We start from the raw sequence: 23,098 nt of genomic DNA on the forward strand, positions 1-23,098 counted from the left end.
TTAAATGGCTGGATGAGAAGCTCCTGCTGGAATCCAGCCCTGTGCAGGGTGCTGGCTTGTCCTCTGCCAGGTGGGTGAGCTCCCAGCCCTGTTCTGGGAGAAGAAAGGCACCCTCAGCTGCGCTCCGTGCACCACACAGGACAAGCAGCCCCAACTTCACTCCTATAGCATCACCACTCTGTGTTCCCCAGATGACAGGCCTGCTCCAACACCCTTGTAGCACCCAGGTGAACTCCTCCTCCAGCACCTGTGGCACATAATAGCTCAATGGCCTGGTGCTACCATGTGCTAGGGGAAGGCTGCAAGACACTTGTTTACATCAGAACTCTCCTCAGAGCCCAGCACTCACAGTGATGGAATCTGTGCTATACCAATTCCTTGTGCCTCAGCAAGGCTGTACACACAAATGTTCTGGAGATTCCTAAGATGCCAAGAACTTTTCTGCCAGCCAGGAAGTTGTAGTTACCTGCCAAGTGAAAGAGCTGGTGCAGCACAGCTCTGCCAAGCTCCTTTCACCCTTTCTCTCTCTCAATACCATGCAGTAAATGTTCCTGACTGAACCAGCCAGGGATAATGCATGTTGCTGAAGATGCTACAGCCCTTCCCACCTGGAGAACAATCCATTCCCGCAAATGTTAACTGATGTGCACTGCACATGTTTAAAAAAATTCTTTATTTACATTTCAAAACGTAAAAAGAAAAAAAGAGATGCCCATTATTAAATAATTTCAGGAGAACCTCAAGAGCATGGATCTGGCCTCCGGAGAAGTCTGGGGCAGTGGGTCAGCTGGCTGGAATTGGAATTGCATGGAGCCAGCACAGGTCTAATCACCAGTAAAGGAACACTGAAAGAAAGAAGAAACAGGTCTGAAATACTGGACAGCCATTACCAACCCATTCTACAACAGCCAGGCTATGCAGTGACACTGGGGGCCACGCAGCGATTTTAAGTGCCTGCCAGTTGCTGCACACGCCAGCTCTCATCATCCAGAGAACTCAGGAGTCCTCCTGGGTCTGCCTGCCAGGCAACTGCATCTACTTCTGAAGTTAAAACCAACAGTGCCTGTTTCTCCCAGCTGATTTTCAAGGATCTTGACAAGTAGCTGATGTGGCTGTCTGCAATGCAAAAGCTGTTCTCACCCCCAGGCAGCTGAGAGACATCAGGGTGCAGCAAGGCTGTTCCTAAGACCTGGATGGGAAATAAGCAAGGTGGCACCAGCCTTGTACCTATGAATGAAAAGCTTCCAGGCTCAAACTAGACATAGGCCAGAGATCCTGGTACTCCAAACTAAAATGATAAATAAGTCTGGGCTTGAGGACAACCCTAAAGGAGATTCAATCCTTCAGGACAGCTCTGCAAGAAAAGGAACAGCCTTGCTAGCAGGCTTTTTTCAAAAGCCTGTAAATGCCACCAGAAGTACCAGGAGAATGGAAGAATGATTACAATTCCCTGTTGTCACTTCATCAAATAGCAAGAGCTCCCAAGAGTCTGAAGTGCTGCAGATCTCTAAGACTTTATTACAAAAGAGGGAACATTGTGGGCAATTCCAGCTGCCTTTGGATATCATTTCATGGAAGGTCAAAAATTGTGGGTATGTGCTTTTGTCAGAGCTGCCTCCTGAAATTTGAAAACAGTCAGCAACCAAAAGGCTAATACAGCAGATTTTTGACAAGCTGCAGCCCAACACACTGAAATCTAGACAGATTTGTTTAAATACCTGTGGTTTTTACAGTAAAATGAGCAGACAAATTGAAACAGAATACTATATGTTAGCCTGAGACTATTGGTTTTATCAAAATGAAGCCTGAATAACAGTAAATAGCGGAAACATCTCCCTTCAGATAAGGACGGTGGTACATTTTTCAAGTTAAGGTAAGACTATGTAAAATGGTAATTCCTTGGTCCTTCAATGGTGGCAATCCTACAGCTGTGCTGAGCAAGGAGGCTCAAGTCCTCCCTTTCTCCTCTCATTTTCTTGATCCCTGCCTGTCCCACCCATGGATACTCTGCTTTTTGTAGGTGTTGGAGAGTTCTCCAACCTGCAGGTCAAAGTGAGGCCTCCCACCAACTAGACTGCCTGGGTAATTCCAGATGGATTACTGCTGCAATTCCCCTTCATCCACTTTCTATAATCAAGGCTTCAAGGCAACCTAGCCCAATCCAAGAAAAAGCTCCCACAAACCCATCTTCCCCTCAACTGCAGCTGCAAAATCTTATCCCTGCTGTGCTGCCTCTGGTGTTTGTGCAGCTTGGAGGGAAGCCAGTTCAGGGACTTGAGCTGGCAAAAAACAAATGCTGTTAAAGAAGCACTTCCTGGTGTTTCACTGAGCTGAGACAGCTCTCTGCAGATTCAGAGGAATGTGAAAGCAAGTCAAGAGAAAAGTAAGAAGCAGAGCAGCCCAGAGTTCATGGCACCGTGCATGAAGACTGAGACTTACCACGTTGCTCTTTCATTGCTTCACATTTCCCCACACTGAGAGATCACAACTGGCAACTTGGGTTTGTTATTGGGACCCGTAGGCACATTCTGGGGACAAACAAATACAGAACATTAAAACTTATAAAGGCACAGCAAACCCAGGCAGTGACAGGTACTGGAAGACTGGCTAAGAGATACCTCTGTAACATGAGGAATGGGGAATTCCAGACACAGCTCTGAGGAACAGAAAAGCACTATTACACATTTGGCAACAGGCCCAACCGTAAACTGGTGAATTCTCTCTGTGAGCAGAGGTTTGGGACACAGACCAGAGGCTGGTCCTTTGAACTGGAGGGAAGGAACAGAGCAAAAACTGGAGAGCTCCTCATAGATACTTGAGGCTGCTCTAGCTTTGATACTAAAAGCAGCTGCCACAAGCAAAACAAACTTGTATTCATACAGAAAGGAAAGAGACAGTGGCAAAGCAGCCCTCATGCTGATCCTCCTGATGTGCTGGACTCAGCTGTTCTCTGAATCTCTAATTTTCTTTACTTTGGTCTCACTGCAATGATACCCAAAGCAGGCTCCCCACAACCCCCCAGCAGGTTATACCATGCTGTACAGCTCCTTTCATGTGACCTTTTCTCAAAACCCAACAGCTCTGTGTTTGCCCTGCTTTCTAGATTAGAGGCCCTTATGCACATTATCCCATATGTGTCATGGAGTCAATGCTGGCTGTCTCAAAGAACTTGCTATTTGTTAAATCTACTCATTATCCTGCCATGACACCCAGGCCTGACATTGGCAGCAATCACCACCCGGACTGTATTTATCTTCAGCTCCTGGAAGCCCATCAGGAGATTAGTTTAATTTTTCTTATTAAACATGCTGATCATGCATCAGCAGAACTGATGATTTTGCATCCACTGCATAATCCCAGGCAATAGCACAGAAGTGAGATGCTTTATGCTCTTGTCTGAGCTGCTGATGGAACAACTTTTTAATTCAGTCTCCTGAACAAATGCAAAGCAAATAAAGCCAAGAACGCAATCCCTGCTCAAAGACTATCAGAGCCACAAGAGCCTAGCATTTCCAAAGCCAACTCATATGACAGCCTGACAGCATTCAACAGATTTCCTGCTACATTATAATGATGACAACCAATAATGCCAGTTATCAACACTGGTATTCCCTGGTATCCTGTAAACAGACAGCATGAGAGAACAGGACAACTCTACTTAATCCTGTACATGACTTTCCAATGCAGCCATTCACAGGGAAGTAGCCATATTCAAACTTACTTCAATTTTTCTCATGACCAACAGCCCATCGACAATTTTACCTGGAATGAAAAAATTTATCCACTTCAATATGGCCATTTTTTACCTTTGTTCCCCCCCACTCATCACAGGTACATGCATTTTTGTCCCTCCTGAAAAGCCCTGTGCAGTGTGTAGCTATTGGGCACCTCAGGGTTTGTTACTGATCTCTAAACTCATAAAGGAAACAATCCCTCTTCAAACATTCTCCATATTCAGCACAGATTAAATGACTTTTCCCATCACAGGGGTGGTGTGTGTAGAAATTCGGAGTTTGAGACCACCAGCTTAAGGCTGGCCTGGAATTCCTACAGTTCAACCAACAGTAAATGGAAGTTAGCAGATGTGATTTCACAAAATTACTGTCCAAAAACTCTGCTGAAAGCTCAGCCCTCTCTGATAGTGGAGCAGAAAGGGATCTGTCCACTCATCTGTGCCTTCTGCACTGGCACAAGGATTTGTCCACAAATACAGTACACTGAACATTGATCTGGATAAAAGATAACCTGCGAAAAAATGATTCATTTCAACAGTGATCCATCACAGTATCAGGTTGCACAGATCCCTCGGATAGCACAAGCGAGGAGGGAAGAACAAGCAGTCCATACCCAGAGGTGGTCGAGCACTGAACAGGCTCCTCAGGGAATGGTCACAGCCCCAAGGCTGCCAGAGCTCCAGGAGAATTTTGACAATGCTCTCAGGCACAGGGTGGGATTGTTGGTGTGTCCTGTGCAGGGTCAGAAGTTGGACTTGATGATCCCTCTAGGTTCCTCCCAGCTCAGAAGATTCTGATTCTCACTATTTAACAGCTGCCCTGCAGGGATGTCCGTGAGCTGGCACTCCAGAACTTTTACTGCAGGTACTCACCAAACACAACATGTTTCCCATCCAACCAGTCACACTTGGAGCATGTAATGAAGAACTGGCAGCCGTTGGTACTCGGACCACTGTTTGCCTGGGGGTTGAGAATGGCAAAATACAACAAGTGTACAATTTCAGACTGGCCAAAACTGAAGGCAGACACATAAGAAAGAGCTGTTGGTCAAGACCATCTTCCTTTTAGCTTATTGCTAGACAAACCAAAGGAAACAAGATACACATCTGCAGGAGAGCACGCTATGCTGGGATGTAGCATGTCACCACCTCTGGTCACACCAGAATGCGCAAGAGCCAAATCACCAACCATTTATTGTATTTCTACAAAGGTGCACAAGATTCTGTCGAAGTCCAGGCTCTACAGCACACTCCTAAAAAAACCTGAACATTTTCGTGACAAGTACTTATTGGCTGCAGCATTGTCCTGGGGAAAACTGAAAGCCAGAAACCAGGGCAAGAAAAAAACCCAGCTAATTTCTGCCTTTTGGGAGGTTTCCTCAGAATAAAAATAAAATTTAAAAAAAAGGTGTTCTGATGATCATGATGAGAAAAGTAACAACTGTATTGGCACAGGGCTCACAGGAACAGTGGGATGCAGATGTGAAATTTTATTCACACCCAAGTTCAGAACCCAGAGCATTTGCACTCTATTAAGAAAACATGTCTGCAACACTGAAGGCCATCTGCAATATTGACAAGCAGGAGCTACTGAAGCAACTTTCTGTCCTGATGAGTGAACTGGGCAAGTTCTGCAGCTGCAGGACTGCACAGGAAAGGGTCATTTTGGCTTTCTAGTTAATGCTAGCCAGCTTCAAAAGGATCCAGCTGGGATCCATGGTTTGACCCAGTATAACTACTTCAGAGCTGTGCCACTTTAACACAAAGCTAGCAATACTGGAGTGAATCCCTTCTCTCGTACCACAGCACACTAGCTGCTTAGCTGTGCAATTACACCTCTTTTTGGGCCATGTTTTCAACATGGATGAATAACTAACCCAAATGATGAAATGTCCTAAGCAAGTGGTTTTAAGGGCAGAGCAGCTGAAAGAGAAGAAGAGCTGATGAAGCAGCTGTGGATAGGAAGACTGAAGCACTAGCTCCACTTGCTTTCTATTCCAAAAGTCAGGGTACTGTTCCTACCAGACAATGTGCAATGGTTGCAGTTTCTCCTACTATGTCGAACAGGAAAGTCTGTTTTAAAAGATACCATGGTAACACTGCTGTGGCTTTGGATTTCCCAAATCTCTCTGTTTCATCCTTGCCGAGGTCAGTGTTTGATAACAGCATCAGAAAAGAAGAAAACACCACCAACTCACCACTGTATGAAAACTGTAAGAATTAAGCTCTTCTGAAAGCTATCAAGCCAAGCCTGTCCCATCGCTCCAACAGGCAACAAAGAAAGGATGATGCAGGATCAGGACTATTGTGTTACTCAACATATTAACCCATAAGTAGCTGCTTGACTAGTAGCTACAAAGCAAACCTTGTACCCAATGGCAGAGATTGCATTGTCCAGCAAATACTGTATACACTTAGGAAAAGGGCACAGAGAAAGTACCAAAAGCTTTTCAGTCTGTAATGTCATTTTTTCATACTCACCATAGAAAGCAGGCCAGGAGCAGAGTGTTTCAGCTTGAAGTTTTCATCTGCAAAAGGACCCCTATATATACTGGCTACTCCAGTGCCATCCCCCTGCATGAGAGAAGTACCCAGTCAGCCACAGCATTTGTTCTGTAGCAATTGCTACAGAACATTTCAATTTAAAAATTAAATTTAAAATCTCCAAGCAAGAGTAAAGGGCAAAATGGATGTTGTACTGCCATTTATATACACCAGCAGTGAACACATTCAATGTTTCATTTCTGAACAAGAATAGCAAGTGGTTTCTAACTACACATGTCATTGTTCGCCATTTGTATGTTGGCAGAAACCCATGCGGGTGGTACAGTTAAGTCCAAGCCTCCCAGAGTGAAGTGAAGGCTACAGATTGCTTGGTACAGACCCATCAGGACTTGGAAGGGAAAAGGGAGGAGGCATAGAAGTATGGGCTGGTGTGACAAAGAAAGCAGAAACGGTTGCATGACAAAAGTTGGCTTATGGTGAGTACATGGTTTATATACCTTATTTTCTGTGACTTTACTGGAAACAGGAAAGCAACCTATCTGTTCTGCTAGGACAGTTTCTAAAATAAAGATTCTCTAGTTTGTGCTGTACTTTCTATTAAGTCCAAACATCTTGCACTTAACTACAAGCCCAAGCACTCAGACCTCACGACACTTACAATGAAAGCAGCATGGGCTGTGACAGTTACAGGTTGCAGGCTCTGACAGCCCACAAGTTCAGAACTCTGCAGAAGCCTGGCAGATGGCTCACATCAGACACATTGAATTGAGGGACTGCTCAAAGGCCACCCTGCCCTTAGGTCCAGCTTTTCAGAGACATTCCTGTATGATGACAAAAGGACTGAGCAGGGACCCTTCAACAGTGTCCTTAAAGATGCTGCAGTGAGGAACTCTCCAGGGAAAGCTGTAGAAGCAGTGAAAATGGGTATCTCTTGGTACAGTCACTTAAATTTACTCTCCTGACAGTTCATTCCATTTCTGTGTTGAGCTTCCCTTTCTGTGTCAGTTCAGACCCATTTCTTCTGCCTTGCTGCAACTTGTCTCCCTTCATTGCCTTTCTGCTTAACATACATGATCTTTATTAGGCCAAACTTAATAGAACAATAATATCAGTAATATACCACATGCAGCTCCACATCTTTTGCTCTACTTGCCCAGCCCTTGCTTGTTTTCCTCCTGCTCTCTGTAGTTTACCTAAACTGTTGGCTCAGAGACAGAAACTTGCACCCTGTCTCAGGAGTCAGTGTGACTGTGCTTGCTCCCCAAGTGGCTTTTTAATAAATATAACATATAAATTCCAAATACTGGAGCAATCTGTAAAGCTTGTTGAGATGCAGTGGAAGTAATAAAGTGCACTGGGACACCTGAGCAGTGTCACAATTAGCACCTACCCCAGAGTCTGGTGTGCTGAACTGCCTGCTGTGTGGTCATTTCTCTCAGAGACTTACATACAACCAAGTTTTATATTAAAAAAGCTTATTGCTTCCCTCATATTTTGAAACACTTCCAAAAATGAAATAATTTTGCTGGGTCCTAGGTCCTAGGACAGCGAAGAGATCCTGTGGCCCTTCAGCCTTACCCATATATTCTGCTTATCCCCATGTCAGAGCATGACCACCATTGTGGGCACAAAGTCTTTTCTATTTTGAGTGAATTTAGTAACAAAAGGTTAGTTTTGATTTAAATGACCTCTTACATTACACACTGGGTTCTGTACTTAAGGTCTATCTACAATGTGAATTGAAATTCACAGAGGTTTTTCTCTGGACAACGCAAGGGGGAAGGAAAACAGGGCAAAAAAAGTTTCCAAGTTTTGAAAGCTTCCAGGGTATTGCCAGTGTATTGCCAGCCTATTGTAGAGAGGAAATATTTTGGGAAGAATGTGTGTTCACCTGAGGTTCCAGATTTGTTTTCAAGTGCTTTATTGTCTGTTGCAGTAAGATGGCAGCAGTGCTATGAGGACACCTCCAGTTACTACTGGATACCTCAAAAAAGAAAGGGATCCCACAAATCAGCACAGACCCTTGGAAACAGTAGCATGTTATACCATAGAGGAGAAGGATGAAAAGAATACAGGAGTACATACATTTACGAAGTCACCTCCTTGGATCATGAAATCCTTTATCACCCTAAAGACATAAAACAACACTTAGTTCTCAGTGGCCAAAGGCCTCAAGAAGCTCAGTGTAAGCTAAAAAGAGATTCTGACTCGCTGTGCAACAGAAGTTAACAGAGTCTGTAAACGCTGCAGCCTAAAATCTACAACAAATATTAATTAGTAGTTGACATGAGGTCATTTAGGACTCATTGCTTTTGACCAGGGATAGTGCTTAGGTGATAGATGCCATATCTCTGATGTGGCACACCAGGAACAGGGGATTCCTCCCAGTAACCCCAGCATACACATCTGACAGCATGCCCAGGTCCCCAAAAGCCACAGAATTACATCAGCCATGATTCACAAGTGTCTCCAACACCACTAATAGCTCAAGGCAGGTCACAAAACCCCGTATGGCTCAGGTTGCTATTTAGTGTCTAAACAACAGTAGATGATTTACCTGTGGAAAGTGCTTCCTTTATAACCTATAGGGACACCATCTTTCCTGTAAGGAAGTAAAAAGGAAAATTATTTTAACTTACTGGATATCCCAACACAAAACTCTTCCAGGAATTCAGAGTCCCAAAGAGTTGCCCTATACATTAGCAGCTGCCTTGAAATACAACCAGGTGCTGCAGCCTCTCAGCTGCTGCTGTTGGAGGCAAAAGGAAGCCTCAAGGGGCTCTGCACATGAAATGACTGTTCCCTGCAACATCCATACATCATCTTCACAGGATCCCATTGCAAGGTGCAGCATGAGAAGATGGGCTTGCAGACAGGGTTTTTTAAAGCCCCCTGGCCACAAAAAAAGTCACATCAAAAAGAGAAACCTGCCATCTCTGTGAGTCTTCAAGCCCCTCACAATTTCCTCAGAGCAGATTTCTGTAACTCTTCCATTTTGTAGTGGTACAACATGAAAAAGTTCAAGACAAACCCTTTCCACCTCACCCAGCCCTGTTTCTCCAGTGGGACACTTAAAGGACATTATAATCCACTTACCTGAATTCACCTGTACAAAACTGCCTGGCAAACAAAAAAAGAGCAGAGTGTTAGGTGCATGTGAAGTCTGAGGGCTGCACCAACTGGTGCACAGGATTTTCCCAGAGAAACAGGAACAGAAAATGGCAACTCCTTCCCCCTGCCATTTCTAAACATTTTCTGTGCTCTTTGTGGTGAGGAGGTCAGAGATTTAACACCAAGGTTGTAAGAGACAGTAAATGTGGGGCAGGCACCATGTTTGACAGAGACCAGGGTATGTCCATCCCTCTGATGGAAGTGGGATTTCACATGGTGCATCCCTCAGGTGAAGGCAGGAGAAATGGGTGGCCAGGAGACCTCCCCCATGGCACAAGGCACTGTCTGTTCTAAATGCACAGAGCAAATCAGGAGGCTTCACAGAGAAAGCCGAGGAGGACCGGACCCCTTCCAGCCAGACAAGGTCCCCTGAGAGATCAGGATGCCACACAGCATCTCTGAGAACAGAGAGAAGACAGCGTAGGTGAAGCAGTTTGGGGCGGGTGTCAGCTAATCACTTTGCCACCAAAAGCCATTCCTGCACCAGAAAGCCTTTGCAGTTCCAGTCCAGGCTGAGCTACAGGAATGGTAGCTGCTCCTTACCTGAAGTTCTCCGCTGTTTTGGGTACAACATCTGCGAACAGCTCAATTTTCATGCGTCCGACCTCCTGAGGAGACGGGGGCCAGGTGAGTCTTCCAGGTGTCCCCTCACACACATACACCTGCCGCTCGACCCCGGGCACTCCCACAAATCCTGTCTCCTCATTCACCCCCACCCCTACAGGCTCCTCCTGACTCAGCCCCGCTTCACTTCCCTGAGAGCCGTTCCCGATGCGCCCTGTGACCCCACAGCCCCGCTATCCGTCTCCTGGCACCGCCCCTCCCAGCGCTTTCAGTTGCGGCCCCGCCAGCCCCACGACGAACCCCCGGCACCCCTCGTGCCCTCTTATCCCCACAACATTCCGACACCCCCAGTTATCCCCGCAGTCCCTCCTCGGGCGCGGCCGCTCCCCGTCCTGGGGCACCCCCACCTGCCCGCCGATGGTTACATCAAAGAAAACCACGGGGTTGTTGGGATTCGCTGCTAGCGCCGACATCGCCACTGCCACTGCAGGAAGCGGAAATGGCGGCGGAAGTGGAAACGGCGACGGAAGGCGAGACGGGGCCGGGCGGGACATGGGGGTGACGGTGTTCGGGATGTCTGGGAGGTGTGTGGGGTGTCCAGACTGTGTCCGGGTGGTGGCCGGAGCTGCATCCTGCAGGGGCAGCTCGGGGTTCCCAGAGCAGAGCGCTGCCCGGCTGGGGAGGCCTGCCCGTTCATCTCCCTGCTCACCTGGGCACACGCCGGCTGAACATGAGCCCAGTTGTGCCCAGATGGGCAAGGAGGCCAATGGCACGTGGGCTGTACCAGCCACAGGGTGGCCAGTGGGACCAGGGCAGTGACTATCCGCCGGTGCTGAGGCATCTCTGGTCCTGGGGTCAGTTCTGGGTGCTTGACTAGAAGAAAAACATTGCTGAGCTGGAGCACAAGAAGCGGCTGAGGGAGCTGGGAGGGCTCAGCCTGGAGAAAAGGAGGCTCGAGGGGACTTTCTCGCTCTCCACAACTCCCTGACAGGAGGATGCAGCCATGTGAGGGTCGGGCTCTGCTTCCAGGGAACAAGGGACAGGACAAGAGGGACTGGCCTCAAGTTGTTGCAGGGGAGGTTCACGTAGGACTTCAGGAAGAACCGCTGTGGAAAGGCTCGTCCAGCCCTGGAACAGGCTGCCCAGGGTAGTGGTGGAGTCCCCACCTCTGAAAAGATTTAAAAGCCATGTAGATGTGGCACTTGGGGACGTGGTTTAGTAGTGGCTTTGGCAGTGGTGGGGGAACAATTGGTCTTGATCTTCAGGGTCTTTTTCACTAATTCCATGGTTGCAACAGTTAGGTCTGTGATTGTTTTCAAGGTTTGATCAGCTGAACACTGCCTTTGAGAGGTTTACAGGACATCCCCCAATGTCCTGACTCTGCTTGGGGAGAAGTCATGCTTTCTCTGGCAGAAAGATGAGCAAAGTATGTAAACAAGTGCACTGCAACTTTTCTACTTGGAAAACGACCTTTATTGTCGCGAGACGATCAGCGATGAAAGAGACGGGGCAGATTGCTTGGATGCAATAAGCCAATTTTATTGATACAGAGCTGAGTATTTATACCTTTTCAGCAGTTACTAAAAATAAATTCTTATATAAGCAGCAATCACTATAACAACCGTATCTATGTTTCTTAATAACATTGCAAAACTAAAAGCTAGCACTAACTATCACAGGTACATACCAAGCATGCTTTTCTTCTATGCTGACTATTTCATTATAGGCTGTACTGCCTGCCATGGTTTGTGGCCTAGCAGCGTTAGCACATCTACTTCTGACATGAGTTTAGCAGTGCTCTCACTTCTGCTTTCTAGCTGTATCTCCACACTTTTCTGAAGAAGAATCCTGATTTGGAAATTGTTATGTATGCACACCATGGTTGAGTGCAGCTGTCTGAGTATAGTCAATGCTGTAGCTGGGCTTTGCCCTTTCCTTGTGGCAAGAGGAGGCTCCAGTGTGAAGATCAGCCCTGACTCGGCTCATACAGAACTGGGCTGGCCCAGAACACTTTTCTGCCACTGAAATGCCAAAACAGCAATACCTGCTTTTGGTGAACCAAGGTGATCTATTTCTACACCTTCAACCTGTGTTTGGTGACACAGTTTTCTCAGGGCATTTCCTAATGATTCTAAGGATAATTTTTGAGTCGTCTTGGTCTCTCTTTAGGTTGTGCAGATCCAGAATATTTGGGCCTTGGCGCATACATGTGTTAGGCTGGAGAACCACTGCTCTATTCCTTGTTACAATCTTGGCACATGAAGGTTCTGCTGTTAGGCAGGACACTGTTACTGCTTCCTGAAGGTGAAAATCTACTCAGTGATTTGCGTTGTTGAATTGTGTCCTTCAATGTGTCCCAGCTGTGGTTTTGCTTTAAAAACCCCTGCAGTTCATCTGAAGATACCTTCTTTTGCAGGCCAGGGATGGGCAGTGGTACTAGATGAATGATACCTTAAGACATCTCTCTGCCAAAGTACATATTTACTCTTCTATGCCAGGTAGGAACAAGCGTGAAAGGATGTTCAGAATACACTCTCCTGTTACTGATTCTGTTGCTGTTCTTCTCTGGTGGATTTTGCTTTTTTGTCATAGGAGAGAATGACTGTTTGTCCAGGTGAGTTCTGTCTGTCCTTCAGTTTGACAGGCCCTTTCTTCTCCGTCGTTGTCTGGCACTAAACTGCACTTATGTAAATTGACAGCTGTATGCCCTCTGAGAAGGGCCAGCTGTGAAAAGTGGCAAACTGAACATCTGAGAGGGTATAAAGATGAGTCACTGCTTGAAAGGGACAAACATGGCTGGAAAACCGTAATCTATTTTCCAAAGCCTTGTGCTTCTTCAGTCTTCTGCATGTCATGTCAAGTGTGCCAGAAAATGATAGGTCTAAAGCCACAAGGAAACTGCAAGAAATCAAGGAGGTGGAGAAAGCCCACACACCCTGAGGAAGGGGAGAAGCTGAACAGAAGCCAGCCAGACATTCCACTTCCCAGGAAATGCAGAGCACCCTCACCACCAGCTGGGACATGGCCATGGGAACCTGCTCAGCTGTTCCCAGGGGGAGAGAAAGAGCCTCCTGATGGCAGAAGCTCAGGGGAGGATGGTGCAAGAGTGAAGAAGGTGAACTCCAGAGAGAAGGACTAAAAACTAGCAACATTTGCAGCATTGCAACAGTTGCCTCACTCTTTGCCAACCATTTCAAGTGCATGGCTAGCGTAGGGTCCTGTTTCAGTACTTGTCACCAAGCTTCCCAGCGTAACCTGCCAGTGATCATCAAAGGCTGCAGACATCTCAGAAGAATGTTGACCATTAAACCTGACATTTGTGATTGAAACAATAAAACCATCAAACCAAACCCAGTCCCAAGTGGTGCTTCTGATTATTCTATAGAGAGTTTGACCATGCAAGAAAAAACAGACGGGGTTTTTTAAAACTTGTTTAAGTCAAGACTTCTGTGTTGGTTTAACACAGTATGTTTTTAGTGGGGGTGGGAGAAAAGCTCCTTGAAACTTCTGTGTCCGGCAGAGAGCCAATCGCTGAAGGCTCTGATGATAGGCAGGTTACTAGCCCAATTAGAGAAGTTGGTAACACCTCTGTGATGACATATTTAAGAAAGGAAAAACCGTGGGAAGCGCTCTTTTCTTCTTCCCAGGGGTGGTGAGGCAGCCGCTGGGACCCGTCCCAGTGGGGGCTGCCCGGGGCTGCGCGGCCGGAGCCCTCCTGAAGCCGGTACTGCAGCCGGGCCCCTCCAAAGCCGGAGCTGCTCCGTGAGGACCACGCGGCCGGAGCCGGCTGTGCGGTGCCAGCAGGGACCACATGGCCAGCAGCAAGAGACACGGCAAGCAGTTCCCCGATGCGGAGCCCAGATGAGATCAACCTCTCAACTGCAACTTACACCAATTTTCTTCCAAGTCAGAGAAGAAGGAAAAGTGAGGACACATGAGGAAAACCAACATGACGGCACCAAGGTCAGTGAAAAAAAGGAGAGGGAGGAGATGCTCCAAGCGCCAGAGCTGAGATTCTCCTGCGAGCTGTGGTGAAGACTATAATACAACAGTTTCCGTGTAATTCACGAGGTGCATGGGGGGGTGCAGAGATCCACGCACAGCCTGTGAAGGAGAGTACTCACGCTGGAGTGCGTGGACACTGAAAAGCTGTAATCTAGTGAGGAACTCAGAGAGAGATGACCCTTGCTTTTAGAGATAGAGGAAGAGAGCCTTTACTTCAAAACTAGAATAGCTCATCCTTAAAAGACTAAACCACATGAACTAAAATGACCCACGCTAGGCAGTTGTGGGAAGACTGCTTGACCCATGGGAGGGATTTACATTGCAGCAGGCTTGGGCGGGACTGTTGCTTGAGAAAGTTAAAATCACGCTAGAAGAGTTCGCAGAGAGCTATCTCCTGTGGAAAGGATCCCACGGCATAGCAGAAGAAACTCTCTTCCTTAAGCAAAGGAAATCTTCCTTAAGAAAGATTTTTAAGAAGTGGAATACTGACCAAAACCTTATGTTCTGTTTCCTTGCGTAGTTGGTGGAAAGAGGGAGGGACTGGGAAAGAAAGGTGTTCTGAACGTTCTCTTTGACTCTCATTACCCATTTTACTTTTAATTTTGTTAATAATAAATCTTCTTTATACTGTTTAAGTTTTGAACCTGTTTTGCCTTAGTTTTTTTTTTCAATAATCCTTAACTCATGAAAATGAAGTTTTAATTTCCCCTCATCTGCTTAGCTATGGCAGAGAAAAATGAGTGAATAGTTTTTCGTGGGTGCCTGGTGCTTAGCCAGCTTCAAACTGCGACAACTTTATGAACACTCCCCTGTGATGCAGAAAGTTGGGAGCTTTGTAAACCTGTATTGAAAAAGCATGCAGAGATCTCAGGGAAAAAAATTTCTCAGGAACAGTGTCTCCAGGGCTGCTGGATCAGAGGCTCAGCTCCCCTGTGTGTGGCTCACGTTCTCCCAAGTGCAACATCTAGTGCAAGAGAGACAGGGAACCGAGGGAGTGCAAACATGGACACTGACAGTCCCCATCAACAGAGCTGTCTGGTTAAGCAGATGGGTTTCTACTCTTTTTACTCCTTTTGGTGAAGAAATTGGTTTCCTGGCAGACTTGGGCAGTGGAGTTTGATTAAAAAACACAACACTTCACCTTGAAGATGATTCTGCAGTGTCTCACACAAGCTGCAGTTTGTATACCTTCTGGTCTATTTCTCAGCCAGCCCAGACCTGAAATCAGTTTCTGAGGCAAAAACCAAGACAAATGTTTACGCATTTCTTCTCACAGAAAGTATAAAACACCCAGCTCCCAAGCCTGCTGTGAAACTCACTCCAAAATGAGGGAAGCATCCTGTTTCATCTCCGGTGCCAGTGCTTGGGACTGCTGTGCCTTCTAGAAACCAAGTCCAGTGAGAAAGGTATTGGGAGTGGGGAATGTGAGCAGGAACAGGGTCCAGATGAGCACCCAAGTGCAGAGATCTTTCTTGGCACCAGTCATGGTCTGGTGACCTGTGTAAAAGTCACTTCTTCACCAGCCTAGGAGAAAGGGAAAGATACTTTAGTATTCAATTACCAAGAGAAATTCTTTTATTTATTTGCTACATGTATTGCATCTGCATAAACCAGTCCTTTGTGCCTTGTCCTCTTACCTTCTCAGGCATATATGACATCAAAAAACACCTTCACAAATCGTGTAAAACTTGCAGTACCAGCCAAATTACTGCTCTTCCCCATCATCTGCTCAGCCAACAGTGTTTCTCTCCAGGACCTGCACACTATGAGTGGCCTCCATTTCCACGTTCCATAATTTTCATCTCCTTCTCTGTCTTTTCCTGTCTCCCTGGGCTCTCCTCTCTGCTGGGAACTTTTCTCAGTCGCTCCCTGACCTCCCAATGCTTTTCACTGTATTTGTGCTTCTGGCAGATGCTACCTAAAAGCACTGTCCAAGCCTGGTGATCTGCACCTTTTCCTCCTCTCCTGCTGCTGTTTGATGCATTTTTTTGATCTCACGGCCCTTGTGCCGTGGCTCCCTCCTGCTGTTAAACCCTGTTAATGCAAGAGAAGTGACAGTCAGTCAGTGTCTCCTCCATGGTGCCTTACCTTCATCTCTCTGACCTGGACAGCTGATGGGAGCCATCACAGCCCCTCCTGGTACAGGCTTGTCTCTGGGTGTGGAACATGGTTCCTGAAGGAGAAGAGCAAAACTCACAGTAATGCCTTGGCAATGTCCTGCTGGTAGAGCTGATTAGAAGGCTGCCAGCGAGGCAAGTTGGCATCAAGTCTCAAGACTGGTCCAGGGATGCTCTTGGGTAACAGTGACACTTTCTCAGCTCCACAGCTTCTCTGGGCAAGCCATGTCAGTGCTTCACCACCCTCACAGGGAAGAATTTCTTCCCAGTGTTCCATCTAACCCTGCCAGGCATCAGTATGATGCCATTCCCCCTTTTCCTGTCACATCAGCTTGTCCCAAGTGCCTCTCCAGCTCTTTCGGAGCCCCTTTAGGCACTGGAAGAAGCTCTAAGTTCTCCCCAGAGCCTTCTCTTGTCCAGGCTGAACATCCCCAGCTCTTTGTCTCCAGAGCAGAGCTGCTTCAGCCCTTAGAGCAGTTCCATGGCCTCTGGACAGCAGGTCCACGTCCTTCCTGTGCTGGAGAACCCAGAGCTGCAGGTGGGGTCCTGTCTGAGCAAAGAAGAGGGGCAGAACCCCCTCTCACCTGCTGCCCATGCTGTGGGGATCAGCCCAGGACATAGCTTCTCGGCTGCCAATGCACATGGCCAGCTCATGTCCAGCCTCTCACCAGCATCCCACATCCTTGTTGGCAGGTCTGCTCTCAATCTGTTCATTCCACAGCCTGGATTGATACTGGGTGTTACCCTGACCCATGTGCAGCACCTGCATTTGGCCTTGTTGAACCTCATAAAGTTCCTATGGCCCACTGACTGAGCCTGTCCAAGTCCCTCTGGATGGCCCTGTCCTCTAGATGTGTCACCCACACTGCTCAGCTCAGTGTCATTTGCCATTGTGCTGAGGGTGCACTCGATCCCACTCAGACAGTGGAAGAGGCTCTAAGTTCTCCCCAGAGCCTTCTCTTGTCCAGGCTGAACATCCCCAGCTCTTTGTCTCCAGAGCAGAGCTGCTTCAGCCCTTAGAGCAGTTCCATGGCCTCTGGACAGCAGGTCCATGTCCTTCCTGTGCTGGAGAACCCAGAGCTGCAGGTGGGGTTGTCATTGATGAAGATATTGAATAGCACTGGTGCCAGTACAGACCCCTGAGGGATACCCCTTGTCACAGATGTCCATTGGGACTCAGCCATCTGCCCATCCATTCATCTGTCCTTTTGTCCTTCTGTCTGTCCATCCATCCAGGTGACTTACCATCTGTCCTCTCTCCCATCTGTCCTACCCCCATCCATCCGTCTGCCCATCCTTCCCTCTGGCCTGGCCATCCCTGCTCTCTCCATCTGTCCAGCCATCCATCTCTGAGAGACTGGAATGTTAATGGTTAAAGACTCAAAACAATTGTGCCCTATCTGAAGTGGAACATCATACAGTGTAGAACTCCCCTGCCCCTGTTCCCACGGAGCTGGAGCACATATTAACCTATTGAACATTGCATTTTGCAGGCTTCTTCAACCCCTGACAGATCAAGACTGTGAACATCACTTGACCAACTTACATCGAAATTGCAACAACCAGGTTTTGTCCCTGGACCCACTGGTGGGTGGTAGCTATATAACCATTCTGTTCTTATCCTTTCTTTCTTTTCCCTTATACATTTTCTTTAATGATATTTTTATGTTTTTATATTACTGATAGGAAAGATGTGTGCTAATGTCTTTACAAACAATTCCATGGGTGAGGGTATGGGTCTTTGAAATGAGTCTTAATGTCTCTACCAACTTCAAGCTGCAGGTTTGTTACAGAACAGTTTGACTCCTGAAACAGACAAATGGATCTGCACAAGCCTGACTTTCTGAACTTTGGACCAAAATGACATGTTTAAGAGGGGAATATATATATTTATAATAGTAAAGAACTGTTATTCCTCTTCCTCATATCTTTGCCTGAAAGCCTCTTAATTTCAAAATTATAATAATTCGGAGGGAGGGGGGTTGCATTTTTTTTTCTTTTTTTTTTCATTTCAAGGGAGACTCCTGCCTTCCTTGGCAGACTCCTGTCTTTCAAACCAAGACAGTACCTTATTCTACCTTAATGTTCTAAAGTTTGCAAATAAAAGCTTGTTCTTGAACTTCCTGAGTATTTTGTTTTTTCTCCCCACACATTTACTCACCACCAGCAGAGTAAATCAACCAACCTTCCCCTAAACCCTCCAAGCAGACCAGGGCATAACACCACCCCAGTCAGTCATCCAGCTGTCCATCCATCCTTCATCCTGGCTACCCCTGCTGTCCATCTCTCCAGCCATCCAGCCCAAACATTATTTCATCTGGCTGTTCATCCATCCATCTGTCCAGACAATCCCTGCCATCTGTCCCCCTGGCCTGGCCATCTCTGCTGTCTGTCTGTCCATATGGCCCATGGCTGGCCAACCCTGCTGTCTCTCCATCTAGCCCGCCCATCCATCCATCCATCTATCCATGACCCCACTGGAGGGAGGGAGGTGTTTGTCCATCCATCTATCCCTGGCCCCCACCCCCTCAAGAAGCCCTGTCTACCCAATTTCCCCCATGACCCTGAAGGGGACAAGCTTGATGATGACTATCTCTGCTGCAAGAACAAGGGAACTCTGTTCCCCTGTAGGGGAACAGAGAGGGACAGGTGGGAACCCCCACCTCCCCCAGGCATAGGATGGGGATGAACAAGATGGATAGAAGATTCTGGAGGAGCATGGCAAGCCCTACATGCGTGGCAGAGTAGGGGAGTTTGAGGAGAGATGAACCCCAAAATTGTCACCCACCAGCACAAGCATGATGGCATGACTGGGAGCTGGAGAGCTGGGGTAAAAGTGTGGGTGGAGGCTCAGAACCCTGCTGGGAGGGTTCCAGACCCCATTTCGAGATCCCAGGGGTGCAGGGTGGGGTCTCTGTCTTATTGGGGGGGTTCTGGGGGTCTTGGACTCTTTAAGGGGGCCTCAGGTGTGCTGGAGGGGTTCCCTGCCCTCATTTGGGGGTCCCAAAAGTAGTGGGGGGAGGTCCTTGTTCCATTTGAGGGTGCTCTGTGGGGACATTGTTGGGGATGTCCTGAATGCCTGTGTCACCTCCACTTCGGATTTTGGTTAGGGTCAGTGCTTCTGGGTGAGCCACCAGCTGCTGCTGACAGTGGCTGTGGGGTGGTTCTTGGGTTGTTTTGTCTTTCCCCACAAATCTCCTTGCAGGGATATCCAAGTGGTCTGGGGACTACTTTGTGCAGCCAGCAAGCTCAGTGGTGAAGCTGAGGATGAGTGGAGCCAGTGCTGGCCACACCATGCCACCAACATCATGCAAGAGCAGCCACAGGTAGTTTGTGAGCAGGGAATGCCAAGTGCTGGGAGAGCCTCTGTGGGTCCATTCAAGGACAAGGAATAGACCACTGAGGAACCACTGGATCTGGCTGTGCTGAATCTGGCTGCCCCCACTCCAGTTTGGGGAATGTGACAGGGTGAGTGGAAGCTTTACACAAGCCCTGCCAGCTTAAATTTAAGAAATTACGCTGGCCCACAAGTTCTAAGGATGGCACATTAGGTCTATTTATAAAATGAGTTCTTTATTAAACAGACAGGAGGTAACAGACAAAAGATTTTAATCAGATTTACTTACTACACAGTATAAAACTAAAGGAACTAAGAGTAGGTTACATAGAACAGTGCACTATATCAAGGTACCTATATTAAAGCTAGCAAAAGAAATAGTATTGATTAGGAGTCAAATGTAACTTACTACTGAAATGAGGATAACATACACAGAGTTCTTTTACTCAGCCTCCAGAGGAGTAATTGCAAAGCAGGCATCCCTGTTCGGGGAGAAACTCCACACATTTCCAGTAAAATGTGCAGAAGGTTTCTGCTTTGTGAAAGTCTGGTGTAGCTTTTATAGTTTGTAAAGTGAGGTGTCTGTCAGTCAGAAATCCAGCTTATCTTTCCAAATTTCACTTCATCAGTAAGATGTTTATTGGCAGTTGGGAGAGCCAGACTAATGTTTACCCCATGGCACCAAAACAACTCATACAAGACAGCTTGTCTTGTCCTGTTTGATTTATCTGACCAGTTAACAAGCTACAGATAAGCTTTTGTGGGGTTTGAGATGCCCTACTACAGGGAAAAAACCCAGAAAATCCAAGTTTTCTGGAGTTTATGTTGTTATTGAGCTGGGGGGAGGTTCTCCATGCTTCAATGGTGGAAAATGCCAGGCCTTTGCCAAGTGCTGTGCCAGCCCCGGGTGAGAAGCTGGGACACCCCTCAAGTCTTGGCAGTACCAAACTCCCCTGGCAAATAATCAGTTGAAATGCTCAGATTTTTGCAAAACTATTTATTGGGGGATCAATGTGAGAAACAGAGCCGGTAGCATCTGGCACAGTATGTCCTGTTGCAGTCCTGGCTGTGGTCTCCACCAGCAAGGCGCTGGGTTTTGGTGGCTGGAGTGCTTGAGGGTGAGGAAGAAGAAGGTCTCTTGCAAGCTCTGGGCTGCTGGAGTGTATGCAAGGGTTGCTGTGGGGTCTTAGTGGTGCTGGGGGTGCCACTGGCTCTGTGGCAGGAAGAGCATGCTGAGTACTGCAGGGGCACACCAGCCCAGCCTCCAGAGCCCATTCTCCAAATCCCTGGAGGCTTGGGGTTGCGCCACATCACCAGAGCTCTCTGTGGTGGGGAACAGGGAGGAAAGCATGAGGAGGGGGTGAGTGTTACCTCCTTCTTTGTGGGAACCTTGGGCACCTGGGGACCTGGGGCACCAGGAAACCCAAGTATGTAAGGGATCCCAAGCACCCTTTGTCCCAGAGTGCCTGTGCCCAGGAGCCCCCTCCCTGTACCTTGTCACAGGATGAGCTGTAGCATCTTCCAGGCAGGTTCTGTTCCATGATTGGGTTGCCATTGCGGTGGCTGTACCATTTCATTCTGCTGGGAGACCCCATCACAGTCAAGTGACCCGTGGTAGGCTCCATCTGGGGACACCAGTGATGCTGACAGTACTGGCTTCCACAGTGGGTGGGGCTGGGGGCTTGGCAGATGTCCTGCTGGCACTTGTCACCAGTGTCCCCAACTGGCTCAGCCAGGCTGAGCCCATCCATCTGGACAGTGGCTTTCTGGATGCCTCCCTGGCTAGCAGGGATGAAGGCACCTTTGTCCATGCTGGGGAAGATCTCGGCTATGCTGGAATCCTTACAGGATGCCCTCAGGTCTTCCTGGCTGAGCTGGTAGTACTGGGTGGCCTCAAAGCTGGCCTTCACCTCCTGCATGGAGATGAAGGGATGCTGAAGGGCAGCACTGGGTGTGATTCGCTCATGCGAGTCCCAAGTGAGCATCCTCTTGACCAGCTCCACCATCCTGTACAAATCACAGCGCTTGGCCAGCTCCTCCTGGTCAGGATCAGGCATCGGGCAGACATTCACCACCGCCAACTGATCCAGTGAGGAAAAGATATGCTCCCTCCTTTCCATCAGCTTTGCCATCACCTTCCCTGGTGGCTTGAGCTGCCAGGTACCAGTGGAACATGTCACCCATTGGAAGAAGGACCGTGTCTTCTGGGCAGCGCAGAGCAGCTCACCCCGGGGTAGCCCCAAGGTGGAGCAGATGTAGCATACCTGGTCATATTCGTCATTGCCAGGGTAGAGTGGCCAACCCAAGTGAAGCTCGGCCATCACGCAGCCCAAAGACCAGACATCCACCTTCTCGCAGAAGGGCAACCCCAGCAAGATCTCCGGTGCCCGGTAGAAGCGGGTTTGGATGTAGGGCTCCTGGACACGGCAGACCTCAGAGAGGAGGATAGCTGAGCCAAAGTCAACAAGCTTGATGCGGAATGGATAGCGTGCATGGTCCACCAGCATGATGTTCTCTGGCTTAAGGTCAGCATGGATGATGGAGAGCTCCTTCAGCTTGACAAGTGCCACCAGCACCTGTGCTGTGATGGTACGGATGTGGCGGACAGGCAACGGTGAGAAGTTGTTCTGCTTTTGGAAGTCAAAGAGGTTTTGCTGCAGCAGCTCAAAGACCAGGTAGGTCCAGACCGTGTCACTGAAGGACTCGAGGAAATGGATGATGTGAGAGTCCTTCGTGTTTCCCTCCCGCAAGGCCTGCAGCAGCCTCAGTTCATTTTTCACTATTTGGCCATCGTGATCACAGTTCTTCAGGATCTTGATGGCCACCATGTCCCCAGTGCTCCTACACTGCCCCTGGATCACCTGTCCAAAGGTCCCCTTCCCCACCATGGCCAATATGTCATAGCACTTGGCACCTACCACCAGCGTCACCATGGTGGGTTGGCTCCTCACCAGGGGCTCAGGATCCTCCAGCTCAGCACCCAGTGGGGACTGGAGACACCTAACTGTCCCAACCCAGCCTCACAACACTGTGGGTTCCAACATCACCATGACAACACATGATGTCACAACAGAAGTAGCCTGGGTGGAAGAATCCCCAGAAACCCAACACTGGCCCCCCCGAATCCAGCCCTGCTCTCCCCAAATCCATCCACAAACCCAAGAACACATCCCTGATCCCCCCAAAATGGATCCCAGCCCCCTGAAAACCCATTTTCAACGCCCTAACCCCTTTCCCTGGTCCACCAAAACCCATCCAAGTCCTCCAAGACCCATACACAGCCACCCAAAGCTAAATTCTAGTCCACTAAACCCAGTTCCTTGTCCATCAAAACCTGTTCAAGCCCCCCAAGATCCATCCCTCATTCCCCAAAACCCATCCAAGGCCCCCAAAACCTCTCCCTAGTCTCCAAACCCATCTGAGCTCCCCATGATACATCCCCAGCCCCCAAATCTCCAGTCCAACATAACCCACCCCACGCCCCTCAAACCCAGTCCTAGCTCCTTGAAATCCACTTCTATTTCCCTAAAACACAGCCTAGCTCCCTCTCACCCCCTTACTGCCAGCCCCAGAAAACCTGTCCCTGGGCCCCCAAACCCCATGCCCAGACCTCATAGATATTCTCATTACTTTTTTGGGGGGTTAACATTTATTTCAGCCAAGCCA

General features: G+C 48.1%; 2 protein-coding genes across 2 annotated transcripts; both read right to left on the reverse strand.

The window, feature by feature from the left end:
- Positions 1 to 656: 656 nt before the first annotated feature.
- PPIH (peptidylprolyl isomerase H) lies at positions 657 to 10,462 on the reverse strand. The gene is made up of 10 exons (XM_069034961.1): positions 10,381 to 10,462; positions 9,953 to 10,017; positions 9,335 to 9,358; positions 8,796 to 8,840; positions 8,324 to 8,366; positions 6,215 to 6,307; positions 4,607 to 4,694; positions 3,722 to 3,762; positions 2,440 to 2,528; positions 657 to 845 (listed from the first exon to the last, which is right to left on the reverse strand). The coding sequence occupies exons 1-9, from the start codon at positions 10,444 to 10,446 to the stop codon at positions 2,460 to 2,462; spliced, it is 534 nt and encodes a 177-aa protein (XP_068891062.1). The 5' UTR covers positions 10,447 to 10,462; the 3' UTR covers positions 657 to 845; positions 2,440 to 2,459.
- Positions 10,463 to 20,618: 10,156 nt separating this feature from the next.
- Positions 20,619 to 22,365, reverse strand: HIPK4 (homeodomain interacting protein kinase 4). The gene is made up of 2 exons (XM_069035223.1): positions 20,926 to 22,365; positions 20,619 to 20,645 (listed from the first exon to the last, which is right to left on the reverse strand). Exons 1-2 carry the CDS (start codon positions 22,363 to 22,365, stop codon positions 20,619 to 20,621), a joined length of 1,467 nt encoding a protein of 488 aa, XP_068891324.1.
- Positions 22,366 to 23,098: the final 733 nt, after the last annotated feature.

Source organism: Aphelocoma coerulescens, chromosome 21 (genome assembly GCF_041296385.1).
Source record: "Aphelocoma coerulescens isolate FSJ_1873_10779 chromosome 21, UR_Acoe_1.0, whole genome shotgun sequence".
NCBI lineage: Eukaryota > Metazoa > Chordata > Aves > Passeriformes > Corvidae > Aphelocoma > Aphelocoma coerulescens.